This window comes from Haliotis asinina, chromosome 5 (genome assembly GCF_037392515.1).
Source record: "Haliotis asinina isolate JCU_RB_2024 chromosome 5, JCU_Hal_asi_v2, whole genome shotgun sequence".
NCBI lineage: Eukaryota > Metazoa > Mollusca > Gastropoda > Lepetellida > Haliotidae > Haliotis > Haliotis asinina.
The window spans coordinates 35816030-35843395 of record NC_090284.1 but is presented as its reverse complement, the minus strand read 5'-3'; the positions used below and the strand labels follow the sequence as shown (position 1 = coordinate 35843395).

Here is a 27366-nt window from a genome sequence, read left to right as displayed (position 1 = left end):
CAAAAGCATGAGTTTCCCAATCAATCGATCATACTGAAACCAGGGAGACTATATACAGATTATCCCTGCTGAATCTAACAGAACCTTAGACAGCATTTTCAGTGTCTTTTCTACTTGGTTTCGATACTTTATCAGTGCACAGAAGGCTAGGTACTTGTATTTAACGCTTAAGTTAGCGAATACCAGTTTAACCAGTATAATTGTAACTTCACAATCTGAGAGTTATCAGGGGACGCTACTCTTAATTTACATAATTTTATTTTTAAGTTGTGTTTGTTGATTCAAGTACAAAACCGTTTTCAAAGCATGCATTTTATTCACAATACAGAATACAGAGCACGTCTATATTGAAATCTTTATATACGCAAGTGCATGTGAATAGCAAGTAAATAGGCAATGGTCGGTTTACCTGTTGATGCTCGATACGTCGTCTGCTGTGGGAGGATAACTCCCGATAAATCTAGCAAAACGGCGCGGAGAACAAAAGCAGGATTTCGTACTACGCTACAGCTTCTGTATCATTGACACCCGAATCTCACATGGCAAAGATTGTTGAGTGTTGAATTTGACGGTAAGCCTTCCGCCTTTGTTCCCCTCGATTTTAAAATAATAAATGTAACTTTGAATGACATTTTATTATAACCCATATTGGGAATTAGCATCTATGAGTGCCGCCCACTTTGAGAGAAAGGCCCAGGGTTATATATGCGATCAAGTGTGATTACGTGAGAATCTTATGAGCAAGGTAAGCGCAGAGCTCTTCGAGCGGAATCAATTTCCTCGACATTAACATCTGCTGTCCATTTCACAAACCAACTCACTGGGAGGGGAGGATTTGCACAAAGCCTACTTCTTGTAAGCACATTCCCTGCGCCGGTCCATCTTATTCTTGTTTGCCAGTCGTTCTGTCATTTCTTACACAAAGTACAGTTTTAAAAGCTAATGTGGCTATTTTGCCTCCAAAGGATAGTCTGAATACATGTGTTGTAAATTCCATCATATACATAGTGTCGTGGATTAGCATGTGAAAACAGAATTTGGTAAATATTGATTTACATCACTTATGTGACCTCTCCAGGGAAAATACAGATGAAATTTGTTAATGTGCACATATGCCAGGAATACTGCTGAGTGTGGTCGTATATAAGACACAGTCATAGAAAATGAAAGAAAGTTTATGTAGTTCAGTGGAGGACCGAGGACTGTATTGTTTCAGAGGATGGCGATATGAGAAGGTCTGCAGCCCCCAGCCAACTGAACCCAGCAAAGAGGATAAAGTTCTCTGTACCGTACCAGAACCCCATTTCACCCAATTTGCATGACAACCAAACAGTATCACCAGAGGTAAATTCTAATTGTACATGCACACTTGCTGATACTTATAGTGTTGGAGTTATAATGCAAATTTGATGACATTTTCATAGAACTGGTAAAAGGTGTTAAAATGGTGCCAATCTAATTATCATAATACAATGTGTATGACAGAAGATTATCAAAAATATAGATATTTGAATTTTCTTTTTCAGGATTAGAAAACCAAGAACAATTTCTTACAGCCAGACAAATTATGTTAGTGTTTTACGTATATATATATTCCGACCATACCTGAAAGCAGACATGGCTGAAGGATAAATATATTACTGATATTCACTTTTCAAAATAGAAATAAAGTGTTGGTGGAGTGTTATTTATTTCATGAAAAATGCTGGTTTTTAACTTCTGGGAAAGGCTTTGCGGGAGTGAAGCTGAGAGCAGTATCAATATGCTACGGTAACTGTATCAGATACAAAAAGTGATTCCTGGTATGTCTCAGAATCAGAAATGTAGATGTTTTTGGATGCAAATGGTTGAAAATGGCAGCTGAATCTGTAAAGCAAAAACATGACTGTTCTGTATGATTGCTTGCTGATTTCCTTGAAAATGGTTAGATGTGAGTATGAGGTGGGTCAGTGGTCTCAGTCCAGAGTTCATTCAAGTAGCATCCAGTTATTTACTTCAGTCTGTGGCTCAGAATCTATGGTTGATCAGCACAATATGTGAAATAATGCTGAGTGTTCTATTATTGCAGCCAAAGAGAACTGTCCTGTCAAACCTTGTGTATACATCTGATGGGTAAGTTAATACTATGATGGATGCCCTTTTAATTGTATGTGTGGTAGGTTGTTCTGAAATGTGCTTAAAGTAGAGCTGTAACAATACACTTTTGTAATGTGAAGAATCAGTCCACACATGTTATGAAGGTCATAGGGAATGACTTATTATATGACAGAAAGTACTACAATTCATTTTCAGACATTTTATATCCTTATGTTTTGGGTGATACAGAAGTATTTTTTTGTGAATGATTGGCTTACTTGTTATAGTTTCTTGCTGTTTAATGGCTTTTCTCATAGTCAGCTAAAAACAAAGCTATTTTGCTCAATTTGAAGTTGAGTTAGGATTAGGCAAAGCCAAACTGTTCAGTATCGTCTATTGTCCCATTAACGTGGATGCTCAAGAATGTTTCTAAAATGAAACATAGAGCTTTATGGATTACAACTTCTTGTTTATTACGTTGAGAGACGTTTTGATGTAGATTCTTACATTGGTCTCAAGCACAATGCAGCACAAAATATTTCATCATAAAATATTTCAGGTAAATCAGTGTTCGTGGTTGGTTTTGTGTCAGTGTGTGCAGAAATAAAACTGTAGTCTAAATCTTTTGCGAGTGAAGTGTTTATAACAAACCTGAATCATTTCAAAATATGTTGTTTCTTCATATGTTGCTGTTTGAAGGTACTTTTTATGTGTGCAAAACACGCACGCAAAATGCTGTTTGTGTGTTTTGTTGATTTTTTGGTGTGAAAAACGCAGGTTTCTGCATTAACATGAACACTGTAAATACATCGTAGTCAAAACATACAGTGTAAGATATGAGACAAGGAGTTCATTTTAACATTGTTCATAACAAGCAGCATGCTCTTCCAAAGTGAAATGTACTGTAATCAAATGTAAAACAACATGTAATGTATTGACACATGGGACTAACAATGTGATATATTTTGAGAGTGAAAGTGACTTTCTTATCTTACAGTTCATCCACCCCATCAGATCACAGAGAAATTCAGAATGAGGAACCTGTGCATTCATCATGTGTCTCAGGTGGAAACAAATTTATTGCACCTGCTCAGAAAGACACTGTTGTCACTACACAGACCAACAAGATGCAAACCTCATCAGCCATAAACTCCAAATTCTCATCACCTCTTTTTGGACTCAGTAAGTTCCGATGTCCTTTGGGTCCAGTGGCTGAGAGGAATAATCCACACATTCAAAATGCTGGGAAAACTCACACAGAAACAGGTAAATATGCTCAGTTATTCGTGATGTGCATGAATATGTTTTGTGCAAATTTATGCATGTGGAAGGTGAGTGAGTTTAGTTTTACAGTGCTTTTAGCAGTATTCCAGCAATATCATGGCAGGGGACACCAGAAATAGACTTCACACATTGCAACCATGTTGGGAATCGAACCTGGGTCTTCAGCATGACGAGCAGACGCTTGAACCATGAGGCTACCCCACCGCCCCATATTTTGATATAAAATGGTAGAGTGAGGGAGTTAGTTTGGTTTTATGCTGCATTTAGCAACATTCCAGCAATATCACTGTGGGAAATACCAGAAAGGGGCTTCACACATTGTACATATGTGGGGAATCAAACCTAGGTCTTCGGCGTGACCAGCGAACACTTTAACCGTTAGGCTGCCATCCCCCATGGGGGTTACATATATGTTCAAGCATACATTGTGTATGATCTCATGAATACTTCACTAGATATGTCAGTTCATGTTGAGTCAGGTTTCTCAGTTCAGCTATTGATATTGAACCTTTCTTCAGTCTTATCCCTGTGATTGTTCGTGTAAGCTAAAACAATATTGTTTTGATTTAAGAAAATGGTTGTGATGTCATGGACTTATTTGATTTATACATGGAAGTTTAATCCTTGCTATGCAGACACATGCCACAAATATATTGGTGCTGTAAACTGTGGCCACTCATAAACAATAAACTAGCAGTCTGGTCTTGAGACATGTGAACTCTCTTGAATGTCAAAGGCTAACAGAAATTCAGTTACAGTACATAAACACATGTCCAAAATGTGTACTAAGAATAACTAGTTTTATGGACTGTTCCAGTTCGGTGTAGATGCTAACACTGATAGTGGTGATGATGTACAATAATCAAGCTTCTGAAATTGTTCATCTTCATTATACCAGTGTCTCAATCTTACTGTGAAAGGTAATCTCTCTACCAGTGTTTCAGTCTTACTGTAAGAGGTAATCTCTCCACCAGTGTCTCAATCTCACTTAAAGAGGTAATCTCTCCACCAGTGTCTCAATCTCACTTAAAAGAGGTAGTTTCTCCGCCAGTGTCTCAATCTCACTTTAAGAGGTAATGTCTCCACCAGTGTCTCAATCTCGCTGTAAGAGGAAAAAATCTCTCCACCAGTGTCTCAATCTCGCTGTGAGATTAAAAAATCTCTCCACCAGTGTCGCAGTCCCACTTAAAGAGGTAGTCTCTCCACCATTGTCTCAATCTCACTTTAAGAGATAATCTCTCCACCAGTGTCTCAATCTCACTTTAAGAGATAATCTCTAGACCAGTGTCTCACTCTCACTGAAAGAGGTAATCTTTATGCTATTTGAATGCATATCATGATGTAAACCCTTGAGCCTAATTGTTTTCATTGTGTTTATAAAATGCTAAATTTGAAACATACTCATGATGTGTAGGTCAGTCACCCAATTGCCAGACATTGAACAATAACATACAATTTATTCCAAATAAATCCTAATTAAGCATACTTGTCATGTACCTTAATCCTGTGTGCAAAACATTTAGCTTCCTCATGAATAACACATGAATAACATTTAGGTGCACATGTGTATAAAAGATTTAATGATGCAACAGAGTTGCAATTTCTAATAGCTAAGGTTATTATGGTTATTCCATATTTTAACTGCATGAAAGATGGAAAGATGATGTTGAGTACCTGGTCTTGTACATGGTTGGCCAAATTATTGGAGTTTCATAACTCATACAGATGTACAGGAAAGCTGTGTATCTGCTTAAGTGACTCCAACATTTATGTAAAAACTCAGTTCCTATTAAGTCAGTTGCATACAAGTACATGTACCCTTGCAATTTGGTAAATGCTCAGTAAATTTGATTTTACATGAGTACAAACAAAATATCCAAAATAACTGAGGTTTATTGAGAGATTTAATTTCAGCACATGAACTTGGCAACATGCACTCTTTCTGATTCTTTCTATTATAACAGATCAAATACATATAAATACGTAAACCAGCATCTGAACTTTATTTGTATTTTTACAGTTAATGAAAAATTGAGTTTGAATGAGTATGGTACAATCTATGTGGTTACTCAAAGGAAAATTAGGATACCAAATAGATTAAGATGAACACAAGCAAGTACGTAACTCAGTGACCCAAAAAGTTATCTGTAGCTCTGCTCTTAACTTTAACTTACATACTACAGGTTGGAATAAATCCTAAAGAAAAGCCAGTGCAAAACCTTTTTGAATGTTATACAATAGTGTTCATTTGCATCTTCTTCTCTCAGAAAATAAATCCCATACCATTTCATGATACAATAAACTGGAAGATGCATATCTTGGAAGACCAGTAACCTTGCAAGCAGCTTCATTTGGAGTCTTTCTAATCTATTGGCTCGTTCAAGCAAACTTCTATCCCCAGGATGCCAACTCCTGTTAGATGAGAAGGCTAAAATGAAATGTTTAAGAAAATCTAATGTTTTTATATTGCAGCAATCAAAATTAATGTCTTTTCTGTCATCTTTCTATGTAGTAGTAATCTGTTCATTGAGCAGTCAATGTTGTTGTTATAAGGCACCTAAGAACTATATTTCGGCATAATGGGAGGATATTGATATGTAGCTTATCATTAAAAAGCAAACTGTGCTTCTAAATGTTGAAACATTTCAGCAAATGTTGATCAGTTACTTTCAACTGCTTCAGGCACTTCAGCCACAAAGTCAGGAGCAGCATCACAGAAGAACTACCTCAGTGTTGTTTGGTGTAAACGATCCAAGAAGAAGGTAGCTGCCTTGTGTATACTAATAGTCATCCTTTGATATAGCAGCAATTTACTCACAACATTGAATACTAAGGAGTGCTCTTTAGACAATTTATTTAAGCTATCATGTCTAATATTTTTAACATCTTTGCAGATAGTTTTTTGGACAATTTGAATCTCATTTGTTTCAGCACAAGAAGTGGGAAGGTGATGGTGAGTAATTTAGGAGTGCTAGAAATATTCCTCCAGTGTTCAAAATCCTGGGTACTCTCAAGGTATAGGTAGGATTTGAACAAAGGGACCCCCAGAAATCTAAATCTTTTACATGGACAGACAAGAACACCCAGAGTGTTATGCTTAATTTTCCAAAAGAGCATTGGCTGGAACTTCAGGCTAATGAGACTGTTGTCCATTTTCATTCTGGAGTAAATTATTTGTAAATAAGGAAAAAACAACCAAAACTGTTTGAATTTTTTCCAGCCCCTCTGTAGTAATTACATAAGCAATAGTACATTTAAAGCATTGAATGTTTTTTGTGCAGCTGTGCTGGTGACTCAAGGCAGAAGTGTCACTCTGTATGACATGGAGAGCAAAGAGTGAGTGGTCTTGGTTTCTTTAAACTCTCATGCGAGTAAGGATTTCATCTTTTATGAGTAACTTTCGTAAAATGTCACCAGAGAGTATGTACAGCATTTTATTACGTGTTGACATTGAGTGTTAGTGTATATCTGTTGATATCAGGAGTTGAGGCATGGTTGAATATTTTCTCTGATCCAGTCAATTTCATTGTCATGCACTGCACGTACATTAGCCTGTATCAGCTCTCCCTTGCTCAAATCAAATGGGTTTGCTCATTCCCTTGCACTGACTACTTCTCGTTTTTTATCCAGGATTGGTCGAGGCAGTGGTTACAAGGCCGATGAGCTAGCATCCCTGAAAGAAGATGAAACCCTTTATGTTGGTGGAAAAGAAATACAGGTTAGTTCTTTAAAGCTTTGTCTTTTTACACTTGTTTCATCTGAGCAGCTCTTGTTAGTCTCAAAAATGTGAGGACTTGTAACATGAAAACCAATGAAACAATAGTGTCAGTATGTTTGACAAATGTGTTGACAGTGTTGGCAAATAAGTATGTTTGAGACACTAGGGTAGACTGAGTATGATGCAAGGTGTGGTTGCACAGATGTCTTTGTTCCTTGTTGCACAGGTCATGTCAGTACTGACAGAGGAGCAGTTCACATCAGGAAAGTGTTTTACCAGTTCTGCTGGTCCTGCTCCACTTGTTGCTGCTCAACACAACACAGGTAAGTACAACACACACATAAATACACCTCCAGTAACAACACACAGGTAATTACAGCACATTAGCAAAACAGGTAAAGACAACACAGAGTTACAAAACAAAAGTAAATAGAACACAGATTAACTAAACACACAAGACAGTTCAGGTACTGATAGACAATACAAAGGTAAATATATCACTGGTAAGCAAACCACAAGTTAGGAATAATAATGGTGGCAGACTAAACACACATCAGTAGAAGCTATTACATTTAGTCGTCATTGATGTTATTGTTTGCATACAGTTTCATCAGTCCTGACAGAAATTTTATAACATCTGCTGATACTACTACATGTCTCTGTGGCTGTTTCATAATCAGGGTATTTACTGTGTTGCTTTGACTTCCAGTATTTGTTGTTTTAGGTATAAAGAAACCATTTATGAATCCAAACAAGAACAAACAGGATGCAGCCCCAAAGGTAGTGTTACAGTTTGCTATCATTATTGAATGGGAAATTTGTGAAGTGAAACATCTCTGATTTGTTTGATAAATATACATTACTAGTCTATGCCTCCTTTTTCAGAGATGGCATTATTCTATTCTTTCATGGCATGAGCCAAATTCTTGTTCTGAAGAAAAATGGTTAGCTATTTTGGTATCAAAATGCCTGAGCAAGTGCTTGAAAGATGTATAACTGCACCTAACAAACACATAATTCTTCATAATTTTCATTAAACTCAAATTGTTCAAATGGGTAACGAATAAATGCAATCTGTTAAAAATCTGTTAAATAAAGCAACTTTATTCACATGTGTACATTTGTTTGTGTATGTGTGTGTAGGGTTGGTTATGTTGATTGAGAATTTGAACAACTTTGCTGTCACTTACAGGTGAGAAGTGATATTTGTGTGAAGCCCCGATTTGACCCCACTGCTCCAGGAGCTCTTGTGATGACGAGGCCACACTCTTCACATCAGGTGTGTGTCTGATCTGAGAATGAGTTAGTGTATCACTGTTGATTTATGAAATAGTTAGTAATAGTAAGAATGGTATTTCACAGAATCCTGTGGAAAAGAAATCCCTTGCCAGAAGAAAATAGTGATCATCACGTGGCACCGCAAGCAAAGGAATAGTGAGTGATTTTTTCCCTGAATTCCCAATCTGTGGAAACTTGGATAAAGGGCCACTGGCTCAGTGTCACTCTATCCAATACAGTTGCCATGATAATGTTCATTGGCCTTAAAACGCATGACACATCTCTCAGCTTTCACCAAAGTCCAAAACATCCTTGAGGGGCGGTGGGGTAGTCTAGAGGTTAAAGTGTTTGCTTGTCATGCCGAAGAACTGGGTTTGAGTCCCCACATGTGTACAGTGTGTGAAGCCCATTTCTGGTGTCCCCTTCCGTGATATGTAAAACCATACTCACTCAATAATGCATCCTTGAACAAATAACTGGTAGCTTTCTTTCCACTTAAAACTGTTTAATAATGTTTAACATTGTGTTAAGGTTCCTGCAAGACAGCATTCCTTTGTTACCCCTGTCTTTACTGTGCTCACAGTGGGAGTTCAACAGAGAGAGGTTGGCTGTGCTGGATGTAGTGGTAGACCCCTACCTGTCTACCCACCTGCGGGAACACCAGCGGGAGGGGGTGCTGTTCCTGTACGAATGTGTCATGGGCTTCAGAGACTTTGCCGGACAAGGGGCCATCTTAGCGTGAGACACATACATATACCATTTTATCACCATTAACAAGTCAAATGACTTTAACTAACTTTCCATTTACATATCATTTACAGGAGCATCATAGTCCTGAAAATGCTATAGACTTTATGCCTCCAATTTTGTATGATGCACAAATGATTAAAGTTGCTCCTTGTATGTTGTCAGCGATGACATGGGCCTGGGCAAGACTCTGCAGTGTATCACCATGCTTTGGTGAGTTGATGTTTCATATAGTCTTATGTAATATCGAGGGAACATTTATTGGATTTTCAAATGTGGAATGGTTGTTGACTGACTCATCTTGTATTGTGCAGGACAGTGTTGAAGCAGGGTCCATATGGTGGCAAGCCTGTGATACGGAGAGCTCTCATTATCACCCCTGGCAGTTTAGTTAAGGTGAGAAATCAAATCTCATCTGGATATGCATCTGTGCTGAGCTTCTTTGATATGCATGTATATATATCTTGTTACAAGCTTGATGTTATATAGTAACATGGTGCAATATGTTGTGTTTGGTATCAGAATGTTCTACAGAATTCTTACCATCACTGTTATGTCCTCATGTATTTTCATTATGTACAAATTTATGACTGTGTTTTGCGTACCTTTGTTAATCTAGCTTTACTATTAGCTTTTTAGATTTGGAAGCATATTTTTACCCTTTGCATAGTGATTTCTGGTTGAAGCGTCACATATTGCAATATGGTAGGTATTCATGCTATGTTATATTACGTTTTACTGTGACTTTTGCCACAGCTTCTGCTACTGATCCAGCTTTCATTATCAGTGTATTATAGTCAGTGAACTTGTTGTGTGGTATTTTCTATGACTTTTTCTGAATGTTTGATCCCTATGTAACATGGTTTGATCAGATCGTGAAATAATTCCTTGTTGATATGGATGACACTGCTGTGTTAGATGAGCTCTCATTGGCCAAATCACAGTGAAAAATAACTGTGTTTATGATTTTACTTCCTTAGCAGTCAATGATCTCATAAATAAGATGTCATCTCATAAAAAATCTTATTTCAATGCAGGGATTGGGAAAGGCAGGGGACATGGGCCATTTTGCACATTAGAATACAAAATGGCCCATTAAAATTTTGAAGTTTTCTAATGATACAAGGGCAGTGGCTCATTCTAAATTAAGAGAATGGCTAATAATCCTGAAAATGGCCCATTGTCAAAGCTCTCTTTCCCAATCCCTGTAAATGGAACCTCATTTTCCAGTACATTTTTATGTATATATTATGGTCACCATAACACTTTAACCACTTTTCAAATTCTTGTTAGCATGACATCTCATGCACTGTCTTCAGATTTGGTGACGGCCTACATTGGGTGATGAGTTCATTGATCATGCAACACCAGTCTTTTATTTCAGGGTCACACAACACTTTTTAAAATCTTGGTAACACATTAACTATGTCATACAAAAGGTCATCTTCTATGTGACCAAAAGATAGAAATTAGTAAATACGCCATATTTCATTCTTTTTGGCAGTGGGGAACATTGCCATGTTAGTGTCAAACACTTGTATGTGATCTGAATGGAAGTCCAGTTATTTGGTTCAGTTTTGTAGATTATGAATAGTATATTAGTTGGGGTTTCAGTTCAGTAGTGCCATAAATAAGAGACATGTACATGTGACATTACGATGCTGCTGATAGAAGGTTGCTGTGCACATGATAGCTACCTGTGTTGGTCTCCATGGTAACTATTCTGTTTAAGTCGCTGTATTCCTCACTGGATGTTTCTGTTCTCCAGAACTGGTTTCAAGAGTTTAAGAAGTGGCTAGGTTCTGAGAGACTGAAGGTGTTTGCTGTTTCTGCCAACAACAGAGCTGAGGTGAGATGAAAAGTGATTCTGGATATAGAAACACACCTTTCATCCATTTATACTATAGAGCATGTGGATAATGCCAATATAGTTACCTTTAATTGCCAACTGACATTTTCTCCCTCATGCCTTTGGAATTAAAAGTAGTATAAAAATCCTGAATGCAAGAGCTAATGAAACTACTGGCCACATGTACTAAGTCATATGTCAGTCAGTTTTAATCACAAACCTTTATCCTTTTGTTCTCTTAAGAAAGGACCAGCCGCTTTAATCTGAAATATTGTTTAGGAGTTTGTTTCTATACAATTATATATATTGATATCCTTTTGTCATGAGCAATGTTGACAAGGTGTCTCCTTGTTTTGCCACCACCCTGAAAAGGATTAACAACTTCTGTGTTTATACCAGCTCAGGGGTCATGTTAAAATTACTCATTGCAGAAAGTTAAAGTGTTCACTCATCACGCTCGGCAAACGGAAACATGAGGCTCATCAATCAATTCAGACAATTACCTACTTTTCAGACGATCTGAGTTTTCTCATGTGAAAGTGAAAAGAAACATTACAAGCAACTCTAGTTAGACTCAATTTCAGTTCCTTGTTTCATAAGAAAATGGTATTTACAAATGAATTTTAATACAGTCAGGCCACGTTAATCCGGACGCTTCTGTTTTTCATCAAAAACGTTCGGATAGTGAAACGTACGGACTACTGAAACAAACTTTTATGAACACAACTACAGTGGAGTTCCTTCCCTTTGACATGGCAAAACAAAAACATACGAACGTATACACGTTTCAAAAGACTTTATAACAGTTTGTAGACATAACTTGAATATTCATATAATAACCAATCGATGTATACAATCACGTCTGGATAGATTATACATACACATAACAAAACTCACTTGTGAAAGAAATCTACATGACGGTAACAGTTCTGAATGATGGAGTTTTTTACTTCGGACCAGGCAGTTTTGTCAGTGCTTGTCAGTGTCAGGTCTGTGGCCGGTTGGCACAATGGATGAAATGCTTGACGAGATATTTCTTGTAGTGGGGCTTGAAAGTTCTCATGATGCCAGCATCCACTGGCTGAATGTGCGATGTGGTGTTTGGAGGCAAGAAATGTACTTTCACGTTGGTCAGTTTGACATTGGCACACTTGTGACTGGCAGCATTGTCACAAAGTAAGATCACGTGTCAACTACGTGATTGCATCTGTCCTGTCAAATGATCGTAGCTAATCACAAAGCATATCAGATGTCCGAAATGGTGCTCTTGCCGATAGAATTCTTGACCAAAATGTTTACACATAAGATCAAAACTGGCTTTAGGGTTTTCTCTTTGTATCTACAAATTTCTCTTTTTTTGTGCGGCAGTAATTTCACATATTTTATGCCTAGGGGCGGGACTTGCCATTATGACTGACAAGCATCAGCTGATCTCATTTTGACACGATCAGTGTTTTATACAGGAAGTAAGCATGACAGGTATTACTCCAACTAACCAAAAGTTAGACTTGCTAATTGATCAAAATCACAAACTAACGACATCTTCAACTCGGAAGTGTCACTTAACAATTACCTCTGAATGGGGCTCATGGTGTGAAGGGATTATCTGAACCTTTTTGATGTACTGCCGGATTAATGAAGCAAAACTATGTGTAATTAGCTAATCTGTTACTGCTGATTAATGTCCGGATACGGAGAGTGAAGCATCGGATTAATGAATCAACAGGTAATGAGTTTACATAGTAAACAAGATTGGTTACAGCTAGTTATTATTCGGATATCGCGGGAATCGGATTGTCGGGTCCGGACTAACACGGCCTGACTGTAATTGCATTTCTATTTTCTATGTCAAGGCTTATGGAGCATGTCGTTAACTAAGATGTCACAGATTGTCCCTGTTGGAAGCGGTCATACAGTGATTCACAATTCATCTGGCAATCTGGTTACATCTGTTATGTGTTCTTTGCACTTATTACATGTGTTTTTGTAACTTACAATGTGACTGATATATTGTCAAGTCCGTACTAGACCACCAAACTTTTCTAGCAGCTGACCCTCGTTCTGAGATTTCAACGATTTCCAGAGCTCTGTTTGTCAGAGCACACTGCAAAACAGCTCACTGCACAGCGTGTTTGCATAGATTAGAAGGATACTAGTGCTGCAATATTCAAGTGATTATATTTATAAATAATACTGATTGACTTTAATATATCAAGTTAAATGAGTTGGTGTCAAAACTCTGGACAGGTTATTGCACTAAGTTGTGCGATAGGATGGAACCTAGTCAGCAGTAAACGAGACTGATGTGTAATCAGTGTTTTGACATGGTACGATTCCTGATATGGGTACATTGTGTGAAGCCCATGCTTGATGTCCCCAGCAGTGATAAGCTGCGTAAAACTAAACTGAGTCGCTCACTGGAAATGCTGTATTGCTACATGTGCCTTAAAACATGTGCTAATGTTGTGTAATTTAATTAATAATACTCAAGACACTATAATGTACTTATTGTGCAAAGTTAAATAATATGTTTCATAATACTTGAGACGACTCCAGCCCCTATTTTTCTTCCTATCACTATGCATGGCTTTTTGCCTTCTTAGCAATAAGGTGGTGGCAAAATGAGAAGACCCCATTGACAGCTGCTATAATTAAGTACCTGTCGTTTTTATGTTAAACACTGTTGAGTTACAGTGTTTAAGCACATTCTTATGGTTTAACAATAAACCAGGTACCTGTTGGTCAAAATAAATATAGAAAGACGGGCAAAGTAAGTTAATCCACAGGCAAACTGTAGTGCAAATGGGGTTGCGCAGCATAAAGAATATGACAAGTCTTCTTATATGCGAGCGAAGTGAGCAAAGGTTGGCAACTTACTTTCCTCGCTTTGTTTCGAAAAATATTTTTCATGTCAACATAAAATATCACCACCATTAAAGGTACACGCCCATTTCCTCACTTGGCTGTGCTCTCACATTACTTACCCCATGTTTAGTAATTATTCACGTGAAATATGTTTTATTCAACATTTTAAGCACCACTCATGGTATTCAGATCGTTCTTCGTCTCCATTACCCCTGCCAGCTTCCAGTTGAACGGAGTGACGGAACATGAATAAGCAGTAATTAAAAAAAGATACCACATTGCCTAATTTTTATCATGAACCTGTTGGAGTTTATTTGTCTTGTCTGTCGTCGCTATTGTTAGAATTTTCGTAACATTTATTCTACATAAAAACACTTCTGGCGTAATGGGCGGATGATGCAGGGGAGGTAATTGTAAGTATTCTATATAGAATAATACCCTCCTGTTCCTTCACTCCATTGACCCGGAAGCTGGAGGTAATGAAGGTGATGGAGGCGAAGAACAGGCTGATCTACCATGAGTTGCGCTTAAAATGTTGAATAAAAAATATTTCATGTGAGTAATTGTTCAACATGGGGTTGGAAATGTGAGAGCACAACCCAGTGAAGAAATCGGTGTATACATTTGATGGTTGCGATATTTTATGTTGACATGAAAAATATTTGTCGAACTGAAGCGTGGAAAGTACATTGCCAACCTTTGCTCACTTCGCTCGCATGTAAAAAAGACTAGTCATTTTCTCTATGCTGCAAAACCCATTTGCGGTACAGTTTGCCTTTGGTTAATCCTAAGTTCATTAATTTTTTTTTTGATTTTATGACCACATTTTGTAAAACTTGAATTGAGCCCTCCAATACAAGCTTGTATAGCAGTGTTTGTTTTGCTCTTAATATGTGGTTGAATGGATTACAACTTACTTGTAATGACTGGCGTTACAGGAATACACAAAAACAGCCATCTACCCAGTACTTATCATATCTTATGAAATGTTTGTACGAGCATACGAAGTGATCCAGGAAGTGCACTTTGACATAGTTATATGTGATGAAGGCCACAGGCTGAAGAATACAGCAATTAAGACTACCTCGGTGAGTTGCTTGTTTTTCATGCAAATGTTATTACATCTACATGCCACTAGTAGATAATGTAATCGTAGTTATTTTCGAGTGGCTTTCACTTTTTTCTCTTTTAGCACAAAATGATCATGCATCAACAATCATACCAAGCAAAATATTCATTGTCAAGTCAATACAGTGTTTCCTTTCACCAGCATATGCTGGTATTTTACAGTTAAAAAAGTCAAAGGATCGGTATGTTTATGGTCAGTTGTCCTTGCCTATGAAACAGGTGTTGATATAAGTATAATCTCAACTCTCTGTGTGATTACTTTAGTAAACATAATTTAGTTATGGCAGCTAGCTTTGATCATTGCATATCTATCCGTTGTGAAAACTTCATGATGGATACCATCACTCAGGTATTTGATGTGCATGAAAAACTGTGCTGACAGGTTTTTCGTCACCGTTCTGTGCAAATGGCACCCTGTAAAAATATATACGATTGCAGTAAAGTGTATGTTAATGCAGAAATTCAGTTTCCTTTGAGAGAATGTCATACTGTTTGCTGTCATGATGAGCCTATGTGTTGCCCTGTTTGTTCAGTCACCAGGTGCCATGGTGCATGGTCAAACTGTTGGTAAGAATATAAGAAACAGTCTGTAGCTCACCTCCTGTTTCTCTTATATTTCATGATAGTGAAATTGACTACTGAACTAACGTCTTGTTGTTTCAGTTGATCATGAATTTACCGACCAGAAGACGGATTATTCTTACTGGTACTCCCATACAGAATGACCTCAAGGAGTTCTACTCCATTGTGGAGTTCTGTAACCCTGGCATCCTAGGTATGTCTTTAAACTTTGAAAACTTTCACAACACACTTTCCACTTTGTGGGTAGTCAAGAACCTAATGATGTAAATCAACTGTACCACTCTTTTTCCAGTATCAGCATTACTAAGGTACATCAAACTGTGGAACTACTCAGGCAATCTGTTGTTGATACAAGATTAGTAGTATATGAATAGTTTACATATGGATGGTTTTGTTTGATCAGTGTGACAAACAAATATGTCTTACTGATCTGGATCTGTGTATGCATGATGACAATATTTGCCGTAACTAATAATGAGGTGACATATTCATGAAGAATATTTTACCATTGCGGGGGATATTGATGACTTTGTCTTCTTCTGTACTATGGATACTTGTTTCATGTTCTAAATATGCACTGAATGAGTGAGGTGTTAACAAAATTCTGTGGGTACCAACAAGTACTTGTATACTTCAACCAACCATCCCTACCAGTATATATCATGAACCTGAAAGCTGATCTGAATAGCCACTGGCCAGGTTCTAGTGCTGCCTTCCACAGAGTGTATGAAGATCCCATTGTTACATCGCGGCAACCGGGGGCCTCCCTGGAGCAGATCAGTCTGGGAGAGGAGAGGGGGGCAGAACTGACCAGACTCACCAAGATGTTCATCCTGCGGAGAACTCAAGAAATAAACAACAAATACCTGCCTCCTAAAGGTATAGTAAAAGACGTAATCTACAGTTATTCTATCTGTTTCACAGCAATCTGTTTGCTGAACTTTCCAGGAAAACCAGTTGTTGATGGGTAATAATATATACTATCACCTTACCATCACCCCATTATCAGCCATATTAAATACTAAGGTCAACTTATCTACAGTGGCATGGCAAAGTAAACTCCTGGCATGAGGCAGTCATCATCTGTGGTCAAACAGCAGCACAATCATTCCATCTGGAACTTTAGCCAAAGATTGTCAATATCTTACCAACCGTGCAACATGTTGCAGCTTTCCCAATTTTGCATCCACAAACACTGCTATAAAAAAAGTCTCAGTAGACTCAGCAAGGTGAACTATTATGTTGAATCTGTACCTTGAGTAAATACATTTAAGGTGTTGTTAGGTCTTATACAGACGTATGGACATGTCATCAGATCTTCTCAATCTAAGAGAACAAATCCTAATTTGAATGAAACTGATAGTCATATTCAGTACCTCACCTCCTTACTGACCTTTATATGATTTCTATCATTGTTACTACAGTGGAGCTTGTAATATTCTGTAATGCAAGTCATCTCCAGCTGTGCCTGTACCGCCAGTTCCTCCAGTGTCGACTCATCCGGCACTGCCTATCAGGGAATGTGGATGGGGCACCACACCTCATCTGTATTGCCGCTCTCAAGCATCTGTGTAACCACCCCAACCTGGTGCTCAAGAAGGCCATGGAGGCAGCAGGTGGGGGAGGGGAAGAGGGAGAGGTAGGCCATGTGGTGGAAGATAATAGATATCAATATAGCGATTGCAAGTATTTGATACACTTAAATACAAGCATCGATAGTCATTAACATAAATTTGCTGTTATTTTTTCCATTCTTCATTATGTTTGGGGTGATTATTGTTATTCAGTAAAAGTCATAGTGTTGTTGAAATATGGATTTCTAGTTTACTAATGGAAACATAGCATGGCTGATGAACTTCAACATTCAATCCTTTTTTTGTACAAGCTACTTTGCTTACATGGAGCTGAGAATGATGACTGATTAGTTGTCATCGGTTATAATGCTGACATACACATTATTGTCCAGTCTGTGTACTCGGGCCTGCTTCCCTGCTTCCCTGAGGATGTCTCCCTGGAGAAGGTGGTGACACAACACTCTGGCAAACTGGCAGCACTCTCCTCTATCCTACAGTCCCTGCACTCTGAACAACCCCAGGAGAAGGTGGTATTGGTTTCCAACCACACCAAGGTAACACTTTCCTAACTATTGATTTATTCTTTTGGCAGTTTCACTAACAATTCAGGCCAACTTGCTGACTGTTAACCAACATGTTTTCTGTTCCCTTTGGTTGTTTGCAGACTCTGGACATGTTGCAAGTGTTTTGTGACAGTTTTACCTTCAAATGGGTTCGTCTGGATGGTCAGACACCTACATCACAGAGGCAAGACATTGTGAACAAGTTCAACAGTAAACACTCTCTAGAAAGTAAGAAACTGCCAAATGTCAAGTTTCTCCAGTTTTACTATCTTGTTATGATTGGAGCAACATTACACCATCTAGGTGCCACTTTGTCTTGTATAACTGTGCCATGGAATAATATACAGGGAAAGAAACCTTTCACAGCTTCCCACAACACCACATGAGTTGACAATAATTAATGATCCTGTCTGTACTTCACTGGTCCAAAACAAAATTTGGAGATTTACGTAACTATTAATACTAATTTCACTGGCCACCAGAATTGTGGCAAACTTATCATTTAGTGGTTCTAATGAATTTTACTAGTCAGGGACCTCAGGACCAGTGTAAATTTCTCACACTGCTGTGTGTATTTGTCAACAGTTGTATTTGAATCATAGACACCAGTATTATAAAGCACTGGTTCACCCAGAATCACTACAAGATTATACTCCCTATGGTAGACATGATGCCATTTGAGTTTTTGCAATGTCACCATAATCTATTGTAGCTGTGTTTCTGCTGAGCTCCAAGGCTGGGGGAGTTGGCCTGAACCTGGTTGGTGCATCGAGACTTGTCCTGTATGACATTGACTGGAACCCTGCCAATGATCTCCAGGTAAACACTTCATGTATAGTCTTATATTCATTCACATATCACTTGCTTTCTCACTCACTCATTCACTCTACAGTAGAAGTAGAAGTTAACCAGCTTATATCCGTTCATCACTCACTCACTCTACAGTAGAAGTTAACCAGCTGTAACCTGTAATGTAGACACTGACTGGATATTGCCTAAGTCAGGGCTCTCGTTTAGTGATGTTGCACATGGTGCAACCTACAATAAGACCTAGTAGCACCTAGTTCCACTTCAACTGCCTTTATTGCAGTATGTAGATGCATGTTATTTAGATGTTTACCCCCACAAAAACTGACTAATAACTAGGTTAGACTTTGTAATATTGGGTTGCACTGGTGCAAGTAACAAAGCACTAAAGTGAGCCCTGCAAGTGGTAACATGAAACATATGTTTCAACTTTGGACAGGTTTTAAATGTTAAGAGATTTTCACTGTGTTTATTAAACAGCACTTGCTGTTTATATGAGTGATAGTGTGACTGAGTTTAGTTTTACACCAGTTTTTGAAATATTCCAGTAATATCATGCAGGGGACACCAGAAATGGGCTTCATGCATACATGTGGGGAATTGAACTGGGTCTTTGAGGTGATGAGCAATTGCTTTAACCAATAGGCTACCACACTCCCCCTGGTTTATATGAATATCAGAATATTCTAATGAATATCAGAATATTCTTATGAATATATATACTGTATGTGTAGTGTGTTGTGTTGTGTCACAGTTAACGTTCATGGTCAATGCATCCCGTTTTGCTTCCTTGTAATGATAACTGAAACAAAATGCTGCTGATGTATGTGGTCACTTGGTTCTGTCTTCAGGCTATGGCCAGAGTGTGGAGAGATGGTCAGTCCAAGAAGGTCTACATTTACAGACTTCTCACCACAGTAAGTACCACAAGAAACTAGTTAGCAAACAATACCAAAGCAAATGGTTTAAGGACATAATAATTGTGAGTTGGTTCATGTCCCCTACATTAACCCTACATTACATTTAAGAACGACTAATGGTGTATTTGTAGTATGTGATGTTCCTAATAATCTGTTGACTTCCGTTATATGTAGGTTTATTCTTTACTTACCTTACCATAGGTCTAGAGCATATTACCGCAAGCTTCACTTAACAGGAGATCTGACGGAGATGAATTGCAATGACTACCTTGCAATCACGACGTCAGGATACGGAAGTATCTGGATCTCCCCACTGCGCATGCGTGCAGATTCCTCGAAAACTTCACTTTTACTTTAAGCGTCGCCTGAGACAGAAGGGTTTGGCTTGCTAATAATTTTCTTGATCGAATAAAGTTGTAACTTTTTTCGATACTTGCTCGTTATTTCCAAGAGTTTTGGAGTTGGTATGTATATTTTTCTATTGTTGTGTTGATTTTAACGTGTAAATGTAATTTTGATACATGTTCGGGCTACGTTGAGTGACACATGTCATCGTGTCTCTATTTTTTCGTGCATTTACCTCCATGAGTTTCTTGGATGGTTATTTGTTACTTGAGGGCACTTATTTTAACTCTTTGATGCCCTCCATGGTCAGGTTTGTTCATTTCATTGCTTTGTTCAGACTAAGGTGATAGTGATTTCACTTGTCTATTGTAAGCACGTGCAGCACTATGTGTGACGCAGTCCATTTTATGTTAGGGGGGTTTGTTTCCACCCTGTCTTATCAGCGTGGTTTTTTTTGCTTTGTTACAGCTGTTGTGTATGACACAACATTTTTGCCAGATTTGCAAGGGTCGTAAATCCGGCAAGGATCCCCACTCTGTTTGTCCGGATTGTGCGGCGGTTCCCTGTTCCTTACGTCAGAGGTGCTCTGTTTGCGTGGACCTCTCATTGCAAGGTTTCAAGACCTATTTAGCTGTTGTCAAAAAGAGAAAGTCCCAACAGCTAAGGAAGATGTCCAGATCCCCAGCATCATCGGCAGGTTCTATATTGTCTCTTCCCAGCTCGCCTGGGACTCGATCGTCGGACATTGACGCCAGGCACATCGAACACGGCGCTGATGATTGGATCAGCTCAGCTTGGCATAGACTTGGTAGCTTTGGCGCAGGGAAGGGACAGCGGTCGTGCGCCAGCGCAAGTGCATAGTGGCGCACCCCAAGCCAGAGCTACTGTGAGCAGACCGTTGTCCGGATCGGAAGTGTTTGCTTTTGGTAATGCCAACAACAGAGGGTATTTGTGGTAGGAGCCCTCGCAGTAGTTCGTGAAGTGCCTGCAGACATTGACGCTCAACGTCTAGATTGCCGGAGCGCTGGGGTAGATCTGGCTATCATAGGCACAGAGATAGACGGTCTAGGTCTACATCAGCATCACCACGTCCTAGACAGTCATCTTACAGGAAATGGACACCGGAGCGTAAGTCTACTGTGTCTTGGACAGCAGACGAGGAACAGTGTTTTTCCCCTGACTACGAGGAGGATCCAACACAGCTTGAGGATGACGAGGGATCCTACCTGCCCTTATCTGCCGTATTCGATTGGATTGCGGATAGGCTCCCGGACTGTCCTTCGCCTACATCGGGTGTGAACAATGACAAGGCTATTAGGATTGAGCCGGAACTGTTGATCCCACCTCACCCAATGGTAGCGGATGCTATTTCTTTGCTCAATGAGGATTTTGCCAAGTTGTGGCTAAATGCAAACATAAGGGCGCCTAAGATTAAAAAACAAGAGTACAAGATTCATGGCTTGGACTTTGCTGATTCGGGTGCAAGACTGGACGAGGCTATTAAAAGGCTATCCTCGTCGATGTCTTACAAGGTGCAGGATTCGATTCTGCAAGCCATAGATGCGGAATTACGACGTAGTTTGAAGCCGATTTCGGCATTGGCTTCAGCCACATCAGCGGCAGCAGTAGACTTAACGGAGCAGAATGAATCTAGGTTAGAGCACCTGTCATCGCTCTTTGTGTGGCAGGGTAAAGTACTGCATGAATTGTTGGGCCATATTAGGACAGCGTTGGCCATGGCCACAGTGGTTCACAGATCTGGATTCCTAGATGCTTGCCTGTGGCAGGAAGAGTTTAAGAGGAAGCTGATAAGGGCACCTTTCTTTTCCCAAGTGCTCTTCGGGGATGCTATTCCGGATGTATATAAGGAACATGCTGTCCTCAGGAATATGGAGGTCTCATTGTCGGCTTTTGAGGCGTTATCTTCTGCCTTTCGTGGCAAATCTGGATTGCAAGAAGGGGGCAGAAGGCGCTATATCCCAAGGAGGGAGTCAGTCAGATCAGCCCAGCGTTAACATCACACCCAGAGGTACGAATCACACAGAGTCTGCTGTTGAGGGACAACATCGCTGTGTTGCTGGGAAAGTGCGCCATCAAGGAAGTACCGGTCCCACACCTCTCACCAAGGTTCTATTTGCCGATCTTCCTCGTTCCCAAGAAAGACTCAGACAAGTTCCAGATGGCAGCTTTCAACGAGCGTTATCTGATGAAGCCGCCACACTTCAAGATGATCTCCCTGGAACAGCTACAACTCAAGATGGCTCTGGGTGCATGGTTGTGCAACCTGGACATTCAAGACGCATACCTACATGTCCCGATCCATCCGGCGCACAGGAAGTTTCTCAGGTTTCTGTTTGAGGGTCACCATTACCAGTGGTGAGTTCTGCCGTTTGGCATATCTACGGCCCCGTGGTTATTCACCAGGATCACGACGCCCATCACTCGCTGTCTGCACCTACAGCAGATAGAGTTCAATCCCTACATCGCCACTGTCTCCTCATTCAGGGCGAACCTCAGTTGCTACGCAGACAACTGGACTTTGCCATTCGTCAGCTGGGGTGGCTGCTAAACAGGGAGAAGTCGCAGTTGCAGCCTACCCAGAAGTTAGTATTCGTCGGAGGCCTCTTCCAGACACGGCTCGAACGGGTTCAGATTCCTCTCGATCGTTGCAAGGGCGTTGTCAGAGCCGTTATGCCTAAGAGAATGGCAGGCGCTCCTGGATCTCCTGACGTCGGAACAGGATTTGACGCGCAGGGGACGTCTAATGCTTTGTCCACTGCAACGGTTCTTTCTTCCTTACATATGAGCAAACAACGTTCAGACACGTCTACTACTTCCAGTCCATCTCCACAAGTACTTGCGGTGGTGGACGTTCCAGCTGAATGTCTGTGAAGGAGTTTATTTAAGCGAATTCGTGCAGGATCAGGGATTGCGCACGCACTTTAACGACCAGACCACCTCGGGGCTGTGGTCCGACTTGGATGCAGGTTGGCATATCAACAACCAGGAATTAGAGGTGGTAATTCGGGCGATAGGTCATTGGGTACCACTTCTGCGTCACTCCACTGTGGTATGGCTGATGCGGAGGCAGGGTACAACAAGACCCAAGTCCCTGCTAGATCAGATGTTCCTACTGGCCAGTATGTTGGATGCAAACAACATCGAGATAAGAGCTCGACACATTCCGGGTTGCAGGAATATGTTAGCCGATGCACACTCTCATCCAGGAAAGCCATCTCCAACCGAGTGGATGCTCCACCTGGAGATGTTCCATCTCATATGCAGAGAGCATGGACGTCCACTAATAGATCTCTTCACCACAAAGTTCAACACACAACTCCTAGTTTATGTGTCTCTAGTACCAGACCCAGACCGACACTCTATCCCTGTCATGGGAGGGGTTAGACGCATACGCCTTCCCACCTCCAGTGTTGATGCCAGCGGTAGTGTCAAAGCTCAAACTAACAGCAAAGATACGACTACTTTTGGTCGCGCCCTGGTGGCCAGCGTTGACATGGTTTCCAGAGTTATGCCATCTTGCAAGAGGAAGCCCGTTCCGGCTTCCAGAGTGGGACCGACTGTTGCGTCATCCTCACAGTCGGCTGGTGCATCCGGTTTCATCTGTGCGCTTGGTGCATTTGCAGAGGATGTTAAAAGCCAAGGGTTATTCGTCGCAAGTGGCAAAGATTATTGGACTGGACAAGGTGTAGCACACCTAGGACTCTTGTGGGATTTCCTGGCGAAGAACCAGCTGCCAGGTCAGCCGGACAGGTTGTTTTCTATCCCGCCGATTTCATCTATAGTCGGGCCGGAGGATAGAGCAGAACTATTACTATGTCCAGTTCGGGCGTTGAAGCTGTATATTAGGAAGTCTGCGCCGCATTGAGTTACTAGGAAGAGGTTCCTACCAGTCTCAATGTCAGCAAAAGGTGAAGTCAACAGAAACACCATAGTGCTTTGGTTGAGGCAGACTATTCTAGCAGCGTATGATGGTCAGAGTCTCCCTCACCCGACGGCTAATAACCCTCATGAGATTCGGGCATTAGCGTCGACTATGGCCTTGCACAGGAATTGTTCGGTCCCCGATATCATGGCTGGTTGTTTCTGGAAGTCGTCCACGGTCTTTGCTAGTCATTACCTATGTGACTTAGCAGTAACGGACATGTAGGGACTGCAATCTTTCGGACCATTAGTAGTTGCTCAGCAACTTACTCGTCTGGTTGCCCTTTAAGGTATGTTGTTTCTTACCTTGGTCTATAGGGGTCTTGTACTTACATAAGATAAGATATCGTACCCCTCTGGTGGTTAGTACGTGACCTGCTACTCTGATTCTGTTCCAGTTCCCATTTTTGTGATGAGGTGGCGGTAGATTAGTCCCACAAGAGAATCAGTAGTGGTCCGACTACCCCGGGGCATATGTGGGAGTTATTACGCACTGGCGATCCTCGGGAATCCGTCACCACCGTCCAGGCTGTTGTATCCATATGCTATAGACCTATGGTAAGGTAAGTAAAAATTTATTAAAATCTAAATATTTTAGGTATTTAAATACTTACCTTACCATACCAACTCCTTCCCAACGCTGGATGCTCCTCCCCACTTCGGATTCTTCGGATCGGGAAGTAAAAGTGAAGTTTTTGAGGAATCTTCACACATGCGCAGTGGGGAGATCCAGATACTTCCGTATCCTGACGTCGTGATTGCGAGGTAGCCATTCAAGTTTGAATCTTTGTCAGATCTCCTGTAAAGCGAAGCTTGAGGTAATATGCTATAGACCTATGTTAAAGTAAGTATTTAAGTATTTATTTAGATTTTAATAATCTGGTATTTTTAGCAAATATCTAATATGTCAACACATTTATTGATGCTGTCAGAGACTGTTGTGAGAAAGTTAAATTCAAGGAAGTGCTTAATTTCTCCCATCAGATTCTGATTAAGTAGCACATGATATTGCCTTAAGGTTTCATCAGAATTTGACCATCATCACCATCTTATCTATTGAAACCATGCATTGTTTGTCATCTCATGTATATTTCATCTGGAGTTTGGCTTGAATTTCTATATCTATGATATCCCACTTGTTTAGTAGGAAGTTTGGATATGTTGCTTATATTCAGTTTTGAAATACTTTAACTACACAGCTGTACAGTGTACTCAGAGACTGAACATCTGACATCAGCATTTTACTTATAAAAATGTTTTAACTGAAACAGTTTCATCCCAGTATTTCACTTTGAATGTAAATAATGAAATTTATGTTTGGGTTTATCTCCAGTTTGTTGATAGAATGGTGAATACATGTTTCATAATTTTTATTACAAATGCAGTCCTCCTAACAAATGTAAAGAACTTTAGTGTTAGATGTGTAACATGCCTTGTTACAATGTAACATCTGTATTCCAGGGCACTATCGAGGAGAAGGTGTACCAGCGCCAGATCAGCAAACAAGGGCTTAGTGGTGCCGTCATGGATTTGAGAGAGAGGAATGAGGTTCAGTTTTCTCGGGAGGATCTCAAGGTAAAGCCTTGAAAGCAGCATGTCTACTTTTATGTTCGCCCTGGCAGTTTCTTAAAGTAATTCAGACACATTTATGATATCCGCATCTGTTAGCCCCTAGCATGTTTTGAAGTGGCTGACTCTCCTGTCTGCTCCCCCAGGACCTGTTCACCCTCAGTGAGAAGACTTTGTGTGACACTCACACCCTGCTGGACTGCCAGTGTGAGGGGAAGGGAGTGCTTCCACCAGACACTGTCACTCACCCCACAGAGATGCCGCGACTATGCCAGCTAGGAGGTCCTGCAGTCAAATCGAACTCCAAGGTAAGACTGAGTTGATGAGAGATGTAGTTGTGAAAAGTTTTGTCTGCTGGAGCCATGACATCATAGCCAAAAGGGATAAATATGATCTTGGTGCCCAGTCCAGCAATGAAATCAAAGTGCATAGAAATAAAACATATTTTCATACTGCCTTAAATGCACAAGGGTCACTATGTATGTAAAAATGATATGTGATGTATGCATTGTGGGAATATCATTCCAGAAAAACTTTTCAATGGATGAACTGCTTGACTGGCATCACCTAACAGGCGAGAATTCTGCCACTTTTGATCCTGTGAGTTTTATATTCTTTGCTTGTAATGACAAAGATTCATGTTTTATCATCAATATTTATATTCCATAGAATTTTGGTTTTGGTCTGTAAATTTTCAAAACTTGATCCTACCTTTTCAATGTTGATAATGAGACAGTAAAGTTATCAGATCATATACGATCCAACATGCACTTAAACAGTGTATTGAGAAATCTTGTATTTTCAGTCAAGTCTTCAGGATCAGCAATGTCCCTTTGTGTTACCTGCATGTTATTCTCATCAGTGAATGTCCTGAAAGTGTACTTTCTTCACTAACAAGATCTGGACATGCCAGATTCCATTGTGTATGCAACTATTCAGGTACTGGTTTTCAATTTTTGTGGTATTGTTGCTTTCAGAGCTGGCATATATCTGGTGCTGAAGATGTAATATCCTTTGTGTTCTGGAATGAGACCAAGACAACTTCACTTTCATGATGCTGAGATTCTCAGATTAAGGCCTCTTTTCCCAAACATGTCAGTAGCGTGGAGTGGTTTTACGTCATCGTATCAGCCAATCCCAACCAACCAGTGCATACTTCAACACCATCTTTGTCGCTGTCTGAAACAAGTCATCTGAGAAGTGTCTTCCCTGGCTTAGTGTATGCCACCATAGCTACCTGCAAGGCTTTACTGTGTATCCTTTTTCAGTGCGTGGCACCATAGATATCAGGCTTGTGTATCTTGGCTGAGCATGTGGCATAATAGCTTGATGCCAGGCTATATTGTATATCCTAGCTAAGCATGTGACATAGTAGCTGAATGCCAGGCTTAAATGTGTATCCTGGCAGAGTCTGTGGTACAATAGCTGGATGCTAGACTTTATTGTGTAACCTGGCAGAGTCTGTGGTACAGTAGCTGGATGCCAGACTTTATTGTGTATCCTGGCAGAATCTGTGGCAAAATTGCTCGATGCTAGGCTTAATTGTGTATCCTGGCAGAGTCTGTGGCACCATAGCTGGATGCCAGGCTTGATGCATATGGCACATGGATTGTGTGATGTTACATCAATTATTGGTTTATCTGGTCCAGTCTCCTGATGTCTAGATTATTGCTTATGCTTTCATGTGTCATGTCCATTAAATGCAATTACAGATAGATCATTTTGAGTATCCATGGAATAATGTACATTCTGTAAATAAAATACATTCTGGACCAAAAACATAACTTGTCTGTTGTAATTTTTGCAAAATCTGGCAACTGACAACTGGCAGTTATCCTGGACAACAGATAGTGGAATGTGGATGAACATAAACGTTACCTAGATCTAGTAGTCATCAAGTATAGTCACTCTCTCAAACTGCAATACAAGTGTACCCTGTGGTCATCACAGGATGGGACAAGTCTATTGGGTGGTGAGGCAGCCTATTGGTTAAAGCATCCACTCGTCACGCTGAAGATCTGGGTTCTGTTCCCCACATGGGCACGATATGTGAAGCAGAGTTCACTGCTGTTATATTGGTGGAATGTTATGCATCTCTCTTCCTCTCTTCGTCCCAGTG

General features: G+C 40.1%; 1 protein-coding gene across 1 annotated transcript; it reads left to right on the top strand.

The window, feature by feature from the left end:
- Positions 1-243: 243 nt before the first annotated feature.
- LOC137283597 (DNA repair and recombination protein RAD54B-like) lies at positions 244-27026 on the top strand. The gene is made up of 27 exons (XM_067815186.1): positions 244-571; positions 1217-1344; positions 2069-2112; positions 3074-3342; positions 6043-6122; positions 6292-6313; positions 6642-6696; positions 6991-7078; positions 7305-7401; positions 7803-7858; positions 8271-8357; positions 8940-9094; positions 9269-9316; positions 9418-9499; positions 10872-10952; positions 14756-14905; positions 15609-15720; positions 16227-16406; positions 16952-17166; positions 17494-17655; positions 17766-17892; positions 18377-18483; positions 19323-19388; positions 25140-25253; positions 25394-25555; positions 25776-25847; positions 26225-27026. Exons 2-27 carry the CDS (start codon positions 1228-1230, stop codon positions 26300-26302), a joined length of 2826 nt encoding a protein of 941 aa, XP_067671287.1. The 5' UTR covers positions 244-571; positions 1217-1227; the 3' UTR covers positions 26303-27026.
- Positions 27027-27366: the final 340 nt, after the last annotated feature.

Bases quoted from the DNA above. Each gene is read 5' to 3' on its own strand.
- LOC137283597 (XM_067815186.1), top strand. From the start codon at position 1,228: ATGAGAAGGTCTGCAGCCCCCAGCCAACTGAACCCAGCAAAGAGGATA. The intron at 25,556-25,775 runs GTAAGACTGAGT...ATATCATTCCAG, and splicing joins CAGTCAAATCGAACTCCAAG to AAAAACTTTTCAATGGATGA. The intron at 25,848-26,224 runs GTGAGTTTTATA...TGTTGCTTTCAG, and splicing joins ATTCTGCCACTTTTGATCCT to AGCTGGCATATATCTGGTGC.